The sequence below is a fragment of the Emydura macquarii genome, unplaced genomic scaffold (genome assembly GCF_026122565.2).
Source record: "Emydura macquarii macquarii isolate MOO-44397 ecotype Brisbane River unplaced genomic scaffold, CSIRO-AGI_Emac_v2 contig_1348, whole genome shotgun sequence".
Taxonomy (NCBI): Eukaryota; Metazoa; Chordata; order Testudines; family Chelidae; genus Emydura; species Emydura macquarii.
Genome location: NW_027131485.1, coordinates 21,223,832 through 21,242,553, shown reverse-complemented (window position 1 = coordinate 21,242,553; position 18,722 = coordinate 21,223,832). Strand labels below are relative to the sequence as shown.

Sequence of the window (18,722 nt, the reverse complement as noted above, 5' to 3'; positions counted from 1 at the left end):
CTGCCAGTTCTGCAATTCCCTTCGTTTGTGGGGATGATTTGGTAAAGTCTGCAAGAGAGTTTTTGGGAGGTCACTCTGGACCAAAATTGCCCATCCCATAGAGTCTCAAGATGTGGAAGGACAACAACAGCATTTATTTTTTTTAAAAGGGGATACCAAATAACATACACAATGAGAATGCTGCCTGGATGATACTTGTGGAGCTAGGCATATTTAGAGCTTGATCCAGAGCCCACTGAAGTCAATGGAAAGATTCCCATTGAGTTCTATGGACTTTGGCACAGGCACTTATTGAGAATTAAAAATTGGGGTCTTCTGGTTTTGCAGATCTGTGGCATAGGTGGAAATTTGCATGGCCAGTTTAAATCTGTTGAAGCATTAGATTGAAACCACTAACACCTGGCTGCTGAGATCCACAAAGATCTAAAAAGAAGATCATTGAATTGTCCTACTAAAATCATTTTAAGAAGGAATTTGTATTCTCATCTGGAAAGATTTGTTTTTCTAGCTGATCTAGATGTAATCATACATGATGGACTATAAACTCTGTATTGATGTTTAACATTTTCCTGTGCTCAACTTATTTCTTATTTATTTTTTTCTCCCCTTTATGAAATCGAACAGCTGACAAGGTCAACGATGACTTCTATTCCAAACGCCGACACCTTGCAGAACTGGCTGCTAAGGGGAGCCTACCACTGCACCCAGTACGCAGAGAGGAAGACAGAACATACACGCCTGATAATGACACGACTAGACAGAATGGGCAGAAATCCAAAGTCTCAAAGATGCACACACACCCCTTACCTTACAACTCCAACTTCAAAACCTGGGACCCCAGCGTCCAGTCCCTCCGACGACAGACGTATGCAAACAAGGGGAAGCATGTCACAGGAGAACCAGCAGTAAGTGACCCACTGACAACTCGGAACCAGCACTATCTGCCCCCACAGCCGTATTTCATAACTAACAGCAAAACAGAAGTGACTGTTTGAGATTGCTTTTTTTTTTTTAAAAAAAAGATCCCTTAAAAAACAACAAACACACATACAACACAAATAACTGAAAAAGGAAGAAAAAAAAAGATAGTAAGAAGGAATGAAACTTCCACTTGGACATTCCTGCTATGAAGCCAATCATAAGACAAAGAGTGGGTAAATACCATTCAGCAATACACTGAAGGTTTAATTAGAAACATCATTTGTACTTCACACTGGAAAACAAACCCTTGTGACTAACTTTTTTTTTTACTTGAAACTGAAATCCATGATGAGAAGTAGCACAATCTAGAGAAACTTTACATCTGCTTAAACCATTTACGTTATGTTCCTGCCTTGAGACAGAGAGCCAGTGAGAAAGAACAATATACTGTAATACATTGTTTTGGTCACGAATGTTGTATAAATTCTAATAATAATAACAACAATAATAATCACTAGACCTGTGAAAACCCAAGTGCAAATAACTTGGTACCAATCCTAACATTATTGTACTTTCATACCATCACTATAGGAAGCGCAAAAAGCAAATAAAATAGAAGACAAAAGACTTATGTGAATCCTATGAAGACTGTTACAATTAAAAGCATATGGGAACTTTCTGACAGGCAGAGAGTCCAAAAGGACAACAAACACAAGAAGCTTTTATTTTATTTTAGTTTCAGTTTAGTTTTAAAGATTTAGGAACCTCCAAAATAAGAAGAGACGTATCATGTGACACACTGGGCGGGGGTTGGGAGAGAAAGCTGGGCGGGGGTGGGGAGCAAGAAAACAGGATCAAACCACTCCTGCTCAGTCCTGTTTTCCGGGCAGAAGGTAACAACTCTCACTTTGTGGACTGTCAAGACTTTTTCTTCACCTAAATGTTTTGCCTATATTCAACTGCTTCAGACTGAAAATAAATAAGTGTGGGTGGTGCCTTTACTGTATTGCTATTGTTCAATGACAGTCTTGTTTCTCAAAGTGAAACCCGTGTTCTTTTAAGCTTATTTCCTCATGTTTTATTAAAGTATTAGAAGGGTTCCACCCCCACCAGCCTCCCTGCCCTTTTTTGTTGTCGAGAATGAAAATTCATGTTTCACTTCTGTGTAGTGGTTGCAAGGTCAGGAATATTTAGTTATCCCATCACCCTCTGTAGTAAACTATACTTTTCCTACCTAAAATCCCCTAGTCTTTCTTTCTGTATTTGCTTTTAGGCACAGTAGTTCTCCTTCAAAGTTCAATTAAATGTTACATGATATATTGTCTTTTTCTTGTTTGCTTTTTGTTAGTGGTGTCCCCCCCTCTTGGTGGGCTTGATATAGGGGGCTACTACACTAGCCTCAGACATCACAAGGGTCTGGGATTAAAAAGCAGACTCATGGTCTCGCCTTACCGTGGTTCTGATGACTTGGATACATTTTTCATATCAATAAAACCACTACAGAATTTGGCACGGTTGGCAGCCTGGCAGTCCTGGAATGGTAAAATACATGCACATCAGCAATGAAGTGAATAATTGTGAGACTAAGACTGTGTGACAACTGCCTGACACACCAGGCAGTGCAATTTGCATTTCACTTTCATCATGCACTAAAAATCCCTGCCGTGCCAAAAAAGAAGTCATTTGGAGAAGTCATAAACTAACCATCCCAATACAATTTACATTTGCACTAGCTGTCAATTCTCCTTAAGATTAGTTTCATAATGTATAAGGACATGATTGGCTCCATGAATCAGAGAACTGTATGCTGTAAAATGAATCAAAAGTGGGATTTCTGAACTGTGCTCAACTGATTCAGGCAGTATTTCTCCTTAGATTGTCGGAAGGATGCAAGAGCAGGGAAGTTTAAAAGAGGCTAACATGAGAAATCATTTATCCAGCAATCTCAAGATTGTTTTGCATCCTGACTATACAGGCATCACTCCATAAGCGTGCTACTAAATTGTATGATCATATATTTTAAGCCTATGAAACATAGACAAAACCTGTAGATTAATACTTTGCACACACTCCAAATTTTCTAGTATATCTCACTTGATTCCTTTAACCTTTATTGCCTTCACAATTGGCTAATTTAATTTGACCCTTTATGGAATGTTGCTGTTAATCCATATGCTTTAGACCCACACTTCAGCTGCACTCTGATCCACACAGATTTTTGTGTAACTCGAGCATATTTTATGTGGAAATATTTTAGTAACTGTATGTTCTGTAAGTAAACCCGTATTAATACTTGTTAACAACTACAGAGTTTATGATACCAATAATACTTCCTATGATAAAATGTTTGTTTTTTAAGAATGTTTATTTGTAAACATATGTATTCACTATATTAATATGAATTTCTTACCTGGCAATAAAACTGATTCTATGTGAATCCCATTTGCTGGCTCATTCATAAACTTCTATCATTGGGCCAACTCCTGAGTTCCTCATTCAGCTTTTACAAAGTCTTTACAAACTCCCACTGAAGACAATGGGTCTTGTCTGAGCAGAACGAATGAGTTGAAACTTTATTATTTGTAATCATGCCAAGAGAAAGTTCTCTTGAGAACGCAGGCTGTATGTTCTCTGTGGTAAGTATGCACCTTGCTAGCATTTGAACTCTGCACACCTGATTAGTTATTTTAAAGTTTTGGAAGAAAAAAAATTAAAGAAACACAGGGCTAAATCCTGGTCTCTTTGAAGCACATGGGAGTTTTGCCATGGACCTCAATGGGACTGCAGGATCTTGATCCATACAGTGTGCACTGGGATGACTGTAGATGTAACAGTACATGCAATTCTTATGCAATTATTAGTTGCAGAAGAAACAAAAACCTCAGCTAGGGAAAAACAAAGTATTTTGGTAGCTTCCAAGATAGTCTTCAGCATCCTGCAGTGATGTGGCCTGGTAGTTAGCATGACGTACTAGGAATCCTGAGTTCAAGTCCAGATTATGCCACTGACTTGCTTTGTGATATTGGGTGAGTCAATTAAACTCAATTATGGTTCCTAAGAGGCTGTGACATGTTGGATAGGGAAGAAAATCCATCATTTTAACAGTGATGTATGGAGGAGTTATCGCTTTAAAAGGCAAAATGGGTGACATCTTCATTTGGGCTCTTTTATACCACATAAAATAAAATGGGCCCTAAGAACTCCATAACTGACCAGAGGAGGATTCCCACAGACCAGGCACAGTGGAAACAGTCATAAGGCTTCCCCCTGAGGAACCCTTCACAAGGTCTGGTATAGGAGTCTAGAGGGACATGCTATGGGCAGGGCCACAGGACAAAGCATTGAGGAGATTCTGGGCACTGCTATGGCCCACAGACCAGCCCAGGGAGGCTGCTGTTACCTAGACAGTGGATCTGGGAATTATAGAATCATAGAAGTGTGCAACTAGAAGGGACCTAGATAGTCCTGCCTCAGTGCAGGGGACTGGATTAGATGACCTAAGTATTAACTAGACCATCCTTGGCAGATGTTTTGTTAATCTGTTCTTAAAAACCTCCAATGACAGAGATTCCCCTACCGCCCTAGGTAATTTGTTTTGGTGTTTAACTACCCTGACAGTTAGGAAATTTTTCCTAACATCTAACCTAAATCTCCCTTCCTGCAATTTAAGCCCACTACTTCTTGTCATGTCCTCAGTGGTTAAGAAGAACGATTTATCACCCTTCTCTTTATAATAACTTTTTATGTACTTGAAGACATATCATGTTCCCCCTCAATCTTCTCTTCTCCAGACTAAACATACCCAATTTTTTCAGTCTTTCCTTGGAGGTAATTTTTTCTAGACTTTTAGTAACTTTTGTTGCTCTCCTCTGGACTTTCTCCAGTTACATCTGGGCCCTCTTAAGCCCCGAGAATAGTCTAGGAGCAGGAGGGCACAAAGGTGACTTACACCCACCTTTGTTCCCACCTCCTCCTGGGCTCTGAATTCTGTGCTGCACTCATTCACTTCTGCCATGCTGATTGACTGTTTCCATTTAACCTCGTAGGATATCTGTACACAGTAAATGAAGGTGTGATTATAGTGTGGATAGGCATCTTGCTTTAATCTACCTAGAGTAGATAATAATAGTAGTGAAAACATGGTGGCATGGGCTTAAATGCAAGCTAGTTGCCCCAGTACAAGTCCATCAGGGACTCTAGCTGTGTACTCAGGTTACTAGCCCACACTGAAGTCCATTCCAGCACGTCTTCACTACTACTGTTACCTGTGATAGCTATTAAAGCTAGTCTGGGTATGCCTACCTGCACTACAATCACACATTCATTTTCTGTGTACTCACTTAGCTGAGCTGGAGCAGCTCAGCTAGTAAAAATGAATAGAGGCTTATTTTTGTCACTGAAGTCGACAGATCTTGCTCTGATTACACTGAATGAGCCCATTTATTGAATTTGAGGATGTCATTATTCATTTTCACTCTCTAGCAACAGCTACCATGCAAGAAAAAGCATCAAAACCATGCATACTCATACTTCTTTTCAGCTCTCTTGGCCTTATTTTATAATTTACATAAAACTACTTAAATAGACCTCTTCCTGAAAATTACCATGGACATGAATTCTACCCTGAGGCAGAATAAGAACTGACTCTGAATCAATGCATCTGGACACATGCAGCTGTTATTCAAGGAAGTGGGTGAAAACCATTAAAAATGAACTTTTAAGAAATCCTCATATATATTTTTGCCTGTTTAAACTCTTGTAGTTATGTGTTAATTGTTAAATAAACTGACATAAATTAGAGAAAAAATCAATTTTTGTTTGAAGGATTTTATATATTAACTCACAGGCATGACTGAATATTGATGTATATTGTACACCAGTAAATTGTTTATTCATCAGAAAAAACACCATGTGATAGAGTAAGTGTTTTGTCTGGAAAGTTACCAGTCTCAAAGCAGAATGTTTTCCCTCTTTCTTTCTTCTGACCCACCCTCTTTACTCATTTTGCTTCTTTCCTTTTTCTTCTAAGAAAAAGAGCAAACTTAGGATTCTCCTTCCCCCCACCTGTTAACTGAGTCCCAGCGTGCCCCCACATTTCCAACCTACCTTCTCAAAATCCCCCTTCAGAGTCTTTGATCCATTCTGCTTCTTGAACCTTCCTCCGTTCAGTCCTTGAGCTATTGTGATCCCCAGCTCCTCCCTAGCCTCTGAAGCATCTACGTACCTATTCACCTGCATGTTTCACCTTTGTGCATTTGCACTTCTGTTGCTTAATGTTGTATTAGTGTTAAATGTAATTTTAAAAATTTTCACCCAATAACTGTTCTTGTAGATTGTTATTTGATAAACAACATTTGAAATGGACCTGCTACTAACATTTCATGTAAAATGCAGTTCAAATAATTTCTGCTGAACAATTCTTTCTTACAGGCCCAGTTAGTAATTCAATTCACATTTGAACTTCCCATTATTTCTGGTTCATTTTTTTAAAGTTGGGTTGTTGCTGAAGCTGTGTGTTTGGCACGCTCTCTCCCCGTCCACCCTTGGAATAATATGCTTTTCAATGCCAGCTGTAAATGCCAGCTATGTTTTTCTCTCCACCACATTCTTAAAGCCAAACAGGCAGGATCTGGTTAAAAGAATAGCCTTCAAATCCAAGATTTTTAGAAATGTCATTCTCTTTACTGTCAGATTTTAAAATCCCAACCTGGACTACTCTGAGACATTCAACCAGATGGTGTTACATGTAAAAAAAAACAAAAAACAAAAAAAACCACCAACAACAAAACCACCCAGAGTAATAATTGTGACAAGTAATTTTGTCATTTATCATCTCCCTGCTCCCCCTTAAATTTCCTCCTGGATTGTAGAACTCAGATGTATTTAACAATAACATGCTAAAAACTGTTTTGTGATAAGGGATAAAGTCCTTCCCTTTTCCTCTTTAGAGACATATAAATATATAGAATCACAGTTCTGTATTTAGGAGATAATGCAGCATTTGCTCTGGTTAATTTCTGCTGAATTGTTATAAATGCAGTGGCTGAGCACTGTTTCAATAGTGGGACCCTGAGGAATGCTAAGCACAGAGGTTCCCAGCCACAGCTATGTACCTTTCTCCTTACCCTAATTATGATCTTCTATTGCACCCCTGTTCACCACCATTTGCCTACCATACACAACCAGAACAGTTCAAGCTTCCTTGCAGGGTAGAGCACACATAGCTGAAGGAGTGGTATCAAGCACTACCTGGCACAGCTGAAAGCTTACGAGTTAATTAACAGACCCAGGGACACAACTATATAGTTGGGAAGAGGGTGTGCTGCCTGAACTGCAGTGGCTGGAAGACATGTGCCTGAAAGAGGCAGGACTAGGAATAATGCCTCTAGGTGCACTGGGCAATCACACTCACCTTTAGGACAGTTGTAACTGGCAGTTCCTCCCAGCAATTGTTAGGGGATGTGTTGGAAAGGGCCAAAGACATGCCTCAGAACCGCAGACATAACCCCTTTCTGCGTGTTCAGCTCCACTGCCATTCTTAGCAGCTCCCTCACTGTGCCTGCAGCACACACCATTTTGGCTGCCTTCTACAGATGAATGTTGCTGGCAAGAGGTTCATGTGATCTTTTCCTCCCACTGAAGTTGTCTGTGCCTTTGAGATCCTGTCAGAGGGTTAAGGCCTGAACTCAGAAGTATCACATAGTGTTGGTACCTGGGCAATGTTGCCCATTGGCCAGAGTCTGTGGCCGGAAGTAGGGGAACCTGGACCTTCCCTCTCCAGTGGGTTCAAACCCAAGGCCCTGCAAATAATAGTTCAAATATGTGGCTCAGGGGTGGGCGCCTATACACATGTTCCCTGGGCCACTTCCTACTCTGGTTCTGGTTCCTCTGTCCACTCCACTGATCAGTTTTTGGATCCCGCCCTTGAGTTCCCTCTGATCATGCTCCAGAAGGTCTTCCTCTATCAGCCATGGTTTTTCATTCCCTGCCTCTGGGGAGTGAAGGGCATGTGGCGGCTTAGCAGTAGGGCCTGCTCTCGGCTGCATAGAACCCTGGTGGATTCTCTAGAGGAGCAGTTGTGTTCTACAAGCTCCTGCACTCTGTCCACCCAGACTGAGCTGAGCTTCTTCCTTTTGCTCTCTGCCTCCAATGTGAATATGTCCAGCAGGTGCATGGATGGGGCCCTCTGGGCCCAGAGATGCTCTTTGACCCTCAGTTCACCAGTGTTGGGCTCGTACAACCCATCACCAACCCAGTGCTGGCCCATATAGGAAGTGCAACTGGTTGGATCCTGGTGTGATGCAAGCAGAGATGATCTCTGAGTAGGCTGCTGTAAAGATCTGTTTGTTGTGTTGTGTCTCTTTATCTAATACCAGACCAGGATCCTCAGGTCAATCCCTGGACCTCCAAGACTAGAACAAGCATAATTCAGCCCTTAGCTGGAAAACAGTAGCAATGGCTTTCCTTTCCCTATTTATCACAGCCATGTAAGAATTGGAGAGGAGCCTGAAATGTAAAATTCATGTAAAGATTTCAGCACACAAATTTTAGGGACTGTTTGGATCTGGTGTTTTTAATTGATCCACTATATAGATAGGCTATAAAAGTAAAGGCAAAGAGTTAAGATCCAGGTTTTGATTCAGGCTAATTTCTAATCAATGTAAACCTGGAATAAATGGCCTAATTATAAGGGGTAAAAATCAGAGGGGGGGGGGAGAGATAATTCAGACACCTCAGTCAGCTTTTCACAACAACTAACGGTTGACTATTTCTCATTCTAACAAAATGTGTTAAGCTGAAAACTATGTTGTATTTCTGCATAGCTGATGATTTAACTATATACCTCCAAACCAGAGGTCTGCAGAGAATCACTGATTAAAAGAAATGTCCAAAATACTCATAGCCATGTAAAACGTTCCATGCTCAAAGGTAAACCCTCTCCTAAATTATACAGACTCTGATCCTGCAGGGGTTCAGAAACTCCTGGGATATATGGATTAACCTCCACTGTCACTGAATTCAGTTGGAGCAGTATCACTTCAAGAAGGTGTTCAACCAAGGCTTACCAACTGAGGAAGCAGAATGGCAGCAGATGAGCAGAGAACCCAGCCTTCCAGGACACAGTAGAACAGTAAAAGGCAGTTAGACACAACAAGCTGAGAAGTGCTCCTTATTTTTGCTCCCAAAAGGAATAGTTTATTTTCTCCTTTCTTCCCAACCTCTCCACCTACTGTTGATCACAGCATGTTTGCAAGGAAACTAGAGGGCCTAATTACCTAATCATACCCATTTGGGGCCATAGTGCATAGTCAGACCTATTTCCTGGGAATCAAGAGAACACTATGGTGGGATTGTCTCTTGCTCTTCTCCTTCACTGGTGTGTGGGGCACAGCCTTGTTTCTGAGACTTGTTTCTCTCTTTCCCCAGCACAACTCAGGGAGGATTTTGCTCCAAAAGATTGATATCATTTACCTCAATGTTGAAATTTATCTAGCAAAGTTAAATCATTTTATGATTTTAACAATATACTCAGTCTATTGTGTACATGGTTTCTGCTCCATTTGCACCTTGTCTCTTTAGTCATCACTAGCTTTCTTTGCTTAGCAACATCACTCGCACTTAAATTCTAAGAGTGCGTCACTTCATGTTAACAGGGGTTGACATTTCACTGGAAGATCTCATTTTCCGAACTTACACACAATATGCTGTGCACATCCTTAGCAATAAATAAGGCTGGGAGCACAATAGGGCATCAACAGCTGATGATTTCAAATCAAGAGAGCATGAGAGCATGTGAGAAATAGCTGCTGAGGTTCAGCTAAGTTTCCAGAACTGAACCAGGAAATAATCATATGCCCGTTGAGTGGTCATTGGCATGATTACTTCATTACAAAAACAAAACCTATCAAAAAGCAGATGTGCAAAATGGTATCAGTAATATTCTACTGTGCAGAAACATATTCTTCTTTGTACCATATTCAGCTACCAATCTCAGTTTCTCTCTCAGGTTTGTGCTAACATTTTAATCATAGTGATTATTACAACTTGAGAGACCTTTACAAATGTTAGTAGATAGAATTCTCAAAGGCTATTGCTCCCCAACGGGATGGACAATTTACCTGCTACATTTTCGTTAAGCAATAGGAGTGTTTTGTTTTTAATTATCATTTTGTTCTTTTACAAGCCTGGGACTGGAAATTAGGATCCAGATTTTGTCTGGCTCAGAGCATGTTCTTATAGGGGAAGGGATAGGACTAAATGATTCTTCCCAATATTTTACACCCCTGCTCAAGAACTGTGCTATAAATATTGCCACATATGCTACAGGATATCATGCAGTGGCAGACTTCCTGTTGATTCTTCCACACACTGCCACAGAAACCAGTTGCTGCCTCAGAAATCAATGAAATATTAGAGCCTTGTACTTGTGCCAACAGTGGTGATAACCTCACCACCGAAGGAGATGGTAAGGCAGAATGTAAGGACACAGTCCTTTCCCACTACCCCAGATGAGCCCAAGGAGCAAGCACTACATAGTGGAATTTGTGTTGTGCACTGTAAAATGCTATTGTGGAGCTACTCTGGTCCACTTGCATGAAGAGCCTCAGAAGGACTGGAAGGGATTTCCAAAAGCACCTACAAAGATCCCATTATTTTAATCCGGGATTGTACAATACTAGGCATCTTTTACACCCCTGTCTCCAGGATTCATGTGATTACATGAGAATCTCAGCAAAACACCCCCAAATTATTAGTTTTTAATCTCATGATTTTTAGAACAACCTCATGATTTTCTGGGTGGGACTCATGATTTTTGGCAATACTCCCAAAGGCAAACAATACTCCCAAAGGGTAACATTTTCAAAAAGTGGTTTAGGAGTTAAGTCCCATTTTCAAAACTAACTTAGGCCCAGATTTGTAACAGTATTTAGACACCGAAAGATGCAGATAAATGCCTTGTGGGATTTTCAAAAGCACTCAGCCACCTAACTCCAAATGGACACATTTGTAAATCCCATTAGGCCCCTATCTGTATCTTTAGGTGCCTAAATATCTTTGTAAATTTGGCCCTAAGTCACTTTTGAAAATGGGACTTAAGTGCTTTTGAAAAAATTTACCCTAATATATTAGGAGCATGAGTCTTTTTGACTTTCAAGAGCACAGTCTAGCTGTAACAATGGTCAGTGTTCTTTAAGACCATAATATAGTTCCACATTACTGCTATGGGGATAATAATATAAATAATGATGGAGAGCAACCTGACAGAGTCCATTAAGGCAGACATAACTTAGGTTGCTGCTTATGCACAAATCTCTGTACACCTCTGCTCCTACTGATAATCTCTTTGGAGTGAATTTGTTCTTGTTTTCACCGATACTGATTTATGGAGATGTTTTGTTTTTAAAAGTGCATATGAAATGTGTATGGTTATGAGCAGTAGAAACCAAAGTGTGCTGCCAATGCATGTCCATTCTGTGGATGAATAGAGGCAACACAAGTTTCCTCATACTGCCCCTCCAATATGTCTCTGCCCTGATTTGGAGGGACAGCTCCAAATGTAAGGAAGTAGTTCAAACCTTGCACCCATCTGCTGAGACTGACCATGAAATGCCAACTCTGATTGTGGATGTAGATGTTATGATGTGGATATCTGCCCACTAGCAATTGCACCGAGACAGAAAACCAACTCATTTCACATAGGCGCAACACCCAGCAACTCAGTATTTTGGGTTACTGCTGCCTTTGGCCAGGTTTGAAGAGGTGACTAAAGGTGGAAAGTTCCATCCCAGCTTGTTATTCTAATCCCCTAAACCAGCCAGTCCCCACTTTTGTTGTTATAATGCAATAGTTGGTGAAGGAAGTTGTTTGCCTTTTAAAGCTTTATTTCATTTAAAACTGACTGAAAACCTTTATATTCAGTTGATTTTGCTTTTATTTGTATTTGTTTTGTCCCTTATACATATTTCTCTATTTTGTCCTTTGAGTTTCCTTCTCTCACTCTGCAACCCCCTTCAGAAGACATAGCTTACAGCATATGTCCTTCTATATTGTCTTGCTAATAGAGACTAAGGAACAATTTCCCCAGTTTCCCAGGGAATTAGTAGAAGACTTATTGATTCTGACCTGCCCTTTCATAGATGAGCAGAGAGCAAAGTGCTGTGTTGCCTCATACACCCCTTCCAGTTCCTTGTTAGTGCAGAGTGGAGCGTATACTACAATAATTTAAGATTAGCTAACATAGCACACTCAAGGGTACAATGCAGAGAACTGCCTACTTGGCAGGGAGATGCATAAGATTGATGTGCCAGGACCATAACAATTGTCAAAAAGCCACAGAAACTAGAGTTGCAACAGTACAGTTAGTTCCAGCTCCAAAATATAAGACTCTCTGGGTATGTCTATGCTGCAATTAAAAATCCATGGCTGGTCCATGCCAGCTGACTCAGCCTCAGGCAGCAGCCTGAGCTCTGGGACCCTCCCACCTTACAGAGTCATAGAGCCCAGGCTCCAGCCCGAGCCTGAACATTTACACCACAGCTAAACAGTCCTTTAGCCTGAGCCCCACAAGCCTGAATCAGCTGAATCATAATGAATAAGGAAGAATCTCTGGTGCTGACAAACATTCACAGGTGACTTGCTTGGCACTGATGTATGTATTCATAGCTCTTTGTGAAAAAGCTGTTACTGTGCACATTAGGACATTGGTGTCTGCATAATGTCACTGCACTTCCCATATGAACTCCCAACTCTGCAAAGAATCCCTTCTACATATGCTGTGAAAATGTTTCTGGTTCAGGCTTGTTTTTAGGTGCCAAAATCCAAGTGAATTTCCATAAAATTTCACTTAACCCCCTTAGGCTCCTTTGAAAATCCTTAATCCTTAGTTTCTCTGGATTTTTGGTTCATGTTTGGCTGCTAATCTAGCACTAGACTATACTTACTTGTAATGTACATTTTAATAGTACAATTCCATAATCTGATACGATTACATACAAACTACACTATCAAACAAAATAGATGGTCACCTACATATAGTATGTAAATGTGTGAAAATTAAAGTTAAATATAACAGATATGCATTTAGTATGAATAAAGATTATAAAAATCTGACATCACAGCTCATAATAATATATCCAGTTTCCCATGTGGTTGTACATCCCATGCGGAAGATTGGTAATGCAATAATTTGCCATGCAAAACACTACATGATTAGCTACAAAACACATTCTACTCCTTTTTAGGAAGGTTGCATCTTTTCATAACAGGAAAAAAAACCTCACATACATAAGTGAAGAAATACCCCCTGCCACCACCCCCACTACAAAAAAAAAAAAAAAAAAAAAAAAAAAAAAAAAAAAGGCTAAACAAAGGTAGACCATGGACAAGGAAAAATGTTATGAGGTCTTTATCTGGCCAGTATCCCATTTGCTGCCTGCTTAATATTACAGCTCCAAGTACACCACCACACAAAACTATGTAACAATGTATCACTAAGACTGCAACATAAGTAGATTCATTTAAGCAACTGTAGTGAAAGATAGAATGTCGGGTTCCAATGCTGATAGCAGAGGATGCGGGACGGATAAAGCACAACAACCAATATGATTGCAAGCAGAATCGTTTATTCCATCTTGTTCTCCAGCTTATATACCTTTTTATCATCTCTGCATACAATGTTCACACAATTGCTGATTGGCTATTATATAATTTCACACACTTAGCACGGGAACAGCTTACATGTTATTGGTAGCTTCTTAGCTTACATAGCTTTCTTGTTTACGACCTTGGATACTTTCTACTATCTAGTGGATGGCGGCCAAGTCCGCGGAACTCGCCGCCAGTGAGGCGCCTGAGTGAAAGTGGCTACCTTCCAGCTTCCCTGTATGCAGCCTCACTTGACCCGGTGTCCACCACCAGGCCTGCTGTAAATTTCCACTTAAGTAGCCATCAGGTCAGTGTATAGATGATACACTCCCACAATAGAAAAGTTAGTTTATAGCCACATCCAATGTAGATCGGTCACAACTTCAGAAATACCTGTGCTGAATAACTGCCTGCTGATTCCCTGTAAAATATCATAGTACTCAATGGCCTTCAAAGCTGATCATTTCTTACCTGGCTTTCAGTGATCAGTGAAAAATGAGAGGAGGATCTGTGCATCATGCCCCTACTCCCCACACAAAAGCAGAGAGAAGTTGTTGGCAGCTTCCAGGAGCTTAGCCACAAGCAAAGATACCAATAGTAATAATAGTAAGGTTTGCTGAAAGGGCAAATGAAGGAACATAGTTACAAGAGCTTACTGAGGAAAAGCTAACTTTATTTCTTTCTCTGATCAGATTTTTTTTTTGCTGATACCAGAAGATAACATAATTCCACCAAATGGATTGTCCAATAACCCAGAAAAGAATAGATCTTTTTTAAAAAATGTAAAAGACAAAATGAAGATGATGCAGGTAAAACTAGACTAGGAAAATAATTACAGAAGTGATGGTGTTGCTGTTAATAACTACTGAAGTTTTATAACCTCTGTTAATTATCACTTTTTCATTTGTATAAAAGAACCATGAATGCTGCTGTAATACACAGTGATTCTCTCCTTTGCAAGGATCATATGTCTCCAGAATTATGACATATATGTTCACTTATACTCCCACTGTTAATATATACAAGTGAGAAGAAAACCAATATTTTTAACAAATGTGAAATAGCATCTGAGACAGACAACACAACCTCCGCAGTGGGACATATCCATATGTTACACAATGATGCAAGCCAGAAAAACAATACAGAGTAAGGGTTTCTCTTGGGTAAATCTTGTTTTTTAAAAACTTCAGATTTAGACCAGATGAAAAAGCATTGCCCAGGGACAGAAAATGTATGGCAAACACTGACAGTGGAAAAAACTAGAAAAATGTTTTGAGCACATGAACTACATATTAAACCCTAACCTACCTCTATAATCCTTCTAGGGCATGCTGTACTCACTGTCAAAGGTGGCATCACAGTCCTGCCATGCATGTTTCTTATCTTTTAACTGGTGGCAGCTGCAGGGTGAGTGTATCTGAATTTGCTACCTGCTCCTCTCATGGCAGCAGAAGTGGAAAGCGGGAACCCTCATCTCTTGGCAAACCAGCAATATAGTATGTTTTCTAGTATTTTCCCTAATCTAGTGTATAATATCCCCACAGCTAGCTAGGTAGGTTGTGTAAGTAGACCTGTTTTGTTTTGTGGAACATTGTTCCCCTTCTACTGAGATAGAGGCCATCCAAACTGTCTAGTCTCCTTTCCCTAGAAAAGGCCGACCAATCATCTAGGGGACAGGCTGGCCAGGCTAGTCAGGAGGGCATTAAACAAACAACATTAGGGGTGAAAAGCAGGGACAAAAGGGCAATCACTTAGCACAAAATTGAGATGCTGAGAACAAAATTAATCAAGATGCCAAAGGATATGAAGAGAAGAAATCCTTAAATTGCTTATACACCAATGTTAGGAGTCTGAGTAATAAACACAAGGAACTGTAATTGTTCATTTATGAGCGTACATTCAATGATAAAAATCAGCATTACTGAAACCTGGTGTTATGCTGTCTGCAGTGGTGCAAAACTGTGAGTACCAATCTCAGGACAGAGTGTCAAGAGGTAGGGCAGAGACCGCAAACCCATTGTGTGTCTTATAATTAGATTTCACTAACCCAGTAACAAGTGTGAGATTCTAAAACACTGTAACATTACCAGGGAGTCACAGTCCCGCTGTGCATTCCAGTCTATCTTGCCACTCAGGCAAGCTGGACTTAGTGATAGTTGGTTGCTATACACCAAAGATCACAAAATATTCAGGCTGCTCCCAGTCCCAAGAGACCAGTCACTTACCCCAGGTCAATTTGTACCTCAGATCTCACACCAAAGACAAAGCTTGTAGCTAATCCTATAGTAAACTAACTAAGGATTTATTAACTAAGAGAAGAAAGGAGAGGAGTTATTACAAGGTTAAAGCAAGCAAACATATGCATAAATGAGTTACTGTCTATGGTTTTAAAAGGTAACAGAGTTGTACTAATCTGTCAGCTCTGAATGTCTTTTAGGGCTAACCCAGGTTGACTATGGGGATCTCTGCTTCTGTTTCATACCTCTGGCCCTGTCAGAGTGCAAACAGCAAAAGAGAGATGAACATTTTTCTTGTCAACTATTCTTATTTCCTTCTTTCAGAATTCAAGCTGATGGCACAGGCCCTTTTCCATATAGCCTCTTCATTGGTGTGAAGGGGTAATTAACAAAGTCTTCATATTGTGACGTCCCCCAAAGGCCCATTTAGTTTTGATAGCCTTCTTGATGAGCAGGCAATGATTCCACCTGGCAGGTTCACAATTTCAGAGCAAACATTTTTTAGTTATAAAATAAAAACTTAAATATTATCTCATAGCATGTGATAAAGGTATTAAGAGTGAAATTATTGCACGCAGCAATTTACAAGCATTTTATAAGGTCTAAACACTAAAAACATTGTTGTAAATTCAATACTCATTTTATCCATACTAACACACAGGTGAAGAGACTGATTTCCAGCAATGAATTTGTCAGTGTTCAGCTGAGGCCTAAAGCCTTGGCAGCCTGGCACTTGGTCTGCTAGCAGCCAAGAGAAGTCATGTGACTGGAAGGTAAATCACTGGTTATAACCTATTAAGGGTGGATCAAGTGGACAAAAGGGGAGGGGAAATAGCTCTGTCAAAAATGGCATCTGTTTCAAGTTACTGAGCATTCAGAAGCAAGTGATCTTGAATGCTTAAGAATCAATGGTCTAACAGATAAAGCACAAGATGAGGTCCTAGTTGGTTTCTGCCAAAGAGCATTAAAATTGCACTAAAGATCAGGATGCCCAGCTCCTTAAACACTTTTCCATAAGGTGCAGCGAAAAAAGCTGGATGATCATGGGGAACTTCAAACTCAGTGACATATACTGGAGGTCTCATGTTGCCAGTATTAAAACATCCCCAGAATTCTTAAATATTATAGATGACAATTTCCCAACTCAGAAAGCGCTGCATCCAATATGGGGAGATTCTATATTATACCTCATCTTGACAGATAAAGAGGAATTGATCACAGAACTAAAAATAAGGGATAGTTTAGGTTCAAGTGATCATGGTTTGACAATATTTGTTATGTGTAAACAGGATAAAGTCCCAACTAGTAATATATACTTAGTGATTTTAAAAGGCCAGTTTCACAACCCTGAAAACAACTATGAGCCAAATCAGTTGGGATAAAAAAATTGAACTGAAAAATATTTGTAGCTTTTGGACAGTTGGTAAAATAAGAATATTTTACTAGCTGTCCAAAAAGCTACAATCTCACAAACAAGAAAGAAGGCCATGCTGGTTCAAACCCAGCTGATTTAGATGGGAAGTATTTATTAATTATATATTTTAAAATATGTAATGAATGGCAGAAATGGGAAGTTGATTGTAATGAATATAAGTTAGAAACTAGTATTTGTAGAAAACTGATAAGAGAAGCAAAAGGACACAAGGAGAACTCATCTTGTCTAATAAGCTGAAACAGGTTTGATAGCTCTTGCCCTCCACTTGATTTCCATTTGGCCATTATCATGTTTCACAAAATCTTAGTGGAGAAAGTAATTCGGCTGTGGATCAAATGGTTTGAAAACTGACCTGAAAGCCGTAAGCAATAAGTGTCATGGTAAATGGCCAGGTATGAGGTTTGGAGAGGAGGTGGCCAACAGGATGCTTCATATATTTGTATTAGGTTTAATCTTATTTATTAGTGATCTGGGAGAAGAATATAAATTACTCTCCTGTTCCCAAAGAAGATATGAAATGCAATATCCCATCCTTAAAATAGCAGAACTACAGTGCTCTACTGTATAAAGCTTCTGATAATAACATGTGAAGTTTAAAATACAATACTCAAAGCCTCCTCTAATCTCCAGTTATTAGGCAACATTGGTGTAGATTCATTTAGATCAAAAGTCTTCTTTGAGCTATCTTTTATTTGCTTTTATTTCATCCCTCTGCATACACAGATAAACTTCTTTACAATATTGATTAAAGGGGTATAAAATGTTCATTCTAAGCAATTTACTGAGTGACTAGACATTGTGAATCCTACATAATAGACTTGAAGACTAAGGCTATGTCACTACACTACAAAGTTAAGTCAACATAAGTTACATTGACAGTCACTGCTGTAACTAAAACACTGTTGCATGTTGCATACGTGTTGAATGTCGGCAGAGTGCATCCACAGTAGCAGCTTTTGCATCAACACAGAGAGAGCAGTACACTATGGGTAACCATCCCATTGTGCAACTGGCCACAAGGTGTTTTGGGAAGGATTTGCAATGCCTCATGGGGACAGATTCAGCATCACATGATGAAGATTCCTCAATCCCATCATTCCATGGACAGCTTACTAGGTTACCAGCTGCTTTTCAACTGCCTGGTAACCTGCGAATCAGCCATATCTGTCAGAAAGAGAACGTTACTCACCTCGTGCAGTAACTGAGGTTCTTCGAGATGTGTGTCACTGTGGGTGCTCCACTTCAGGTGTTGGTGCGTCCCAGCACCATCAATCAGAGATTTGTGCAGCAGTGCCTATATGGGCTGCGCGTGTGTGAATGGTGTCTTGCGGCACTATTGGCACCCTAACTGCTGCTCACACGGCCCAATCCCCTCAGTTCCTTTTCTACCATGGAGAGTTATATGTACTCTGAAGTAGAGGGGAGGAGAGAGGTAATGGAGCACGCACAGGGACACACATTTTGAAGAACCTCGGTTACTGCAC

At 40.0% G+C, this 18,722-nt stretch overlaps 1 protein-coding gene across 1 annotated transcript in view; it reads left to right on the top strand.

Annotated features, from left to right (window-relative positions):
* Window positions 1-3,352, top strand: part of SHISA9 (shisa family member 9) — a 247,412-nt gene extending 244,060 nt beyond the window's left edge. The window contains exon 4 of the mRNA XM_067551353.1: window positions 625-3,352. Coding sequence (XP_067407454.1) covers window positions 625-995 — 371 coding nt within the window. The 3' untranslated portion in view covers window positions 996-3,352. The remainder of the gene's footprint in view (window positions 1-624) is intronic.
* Window positions 3,353-18,722: the final 15,370 nt, after the last annotated feature.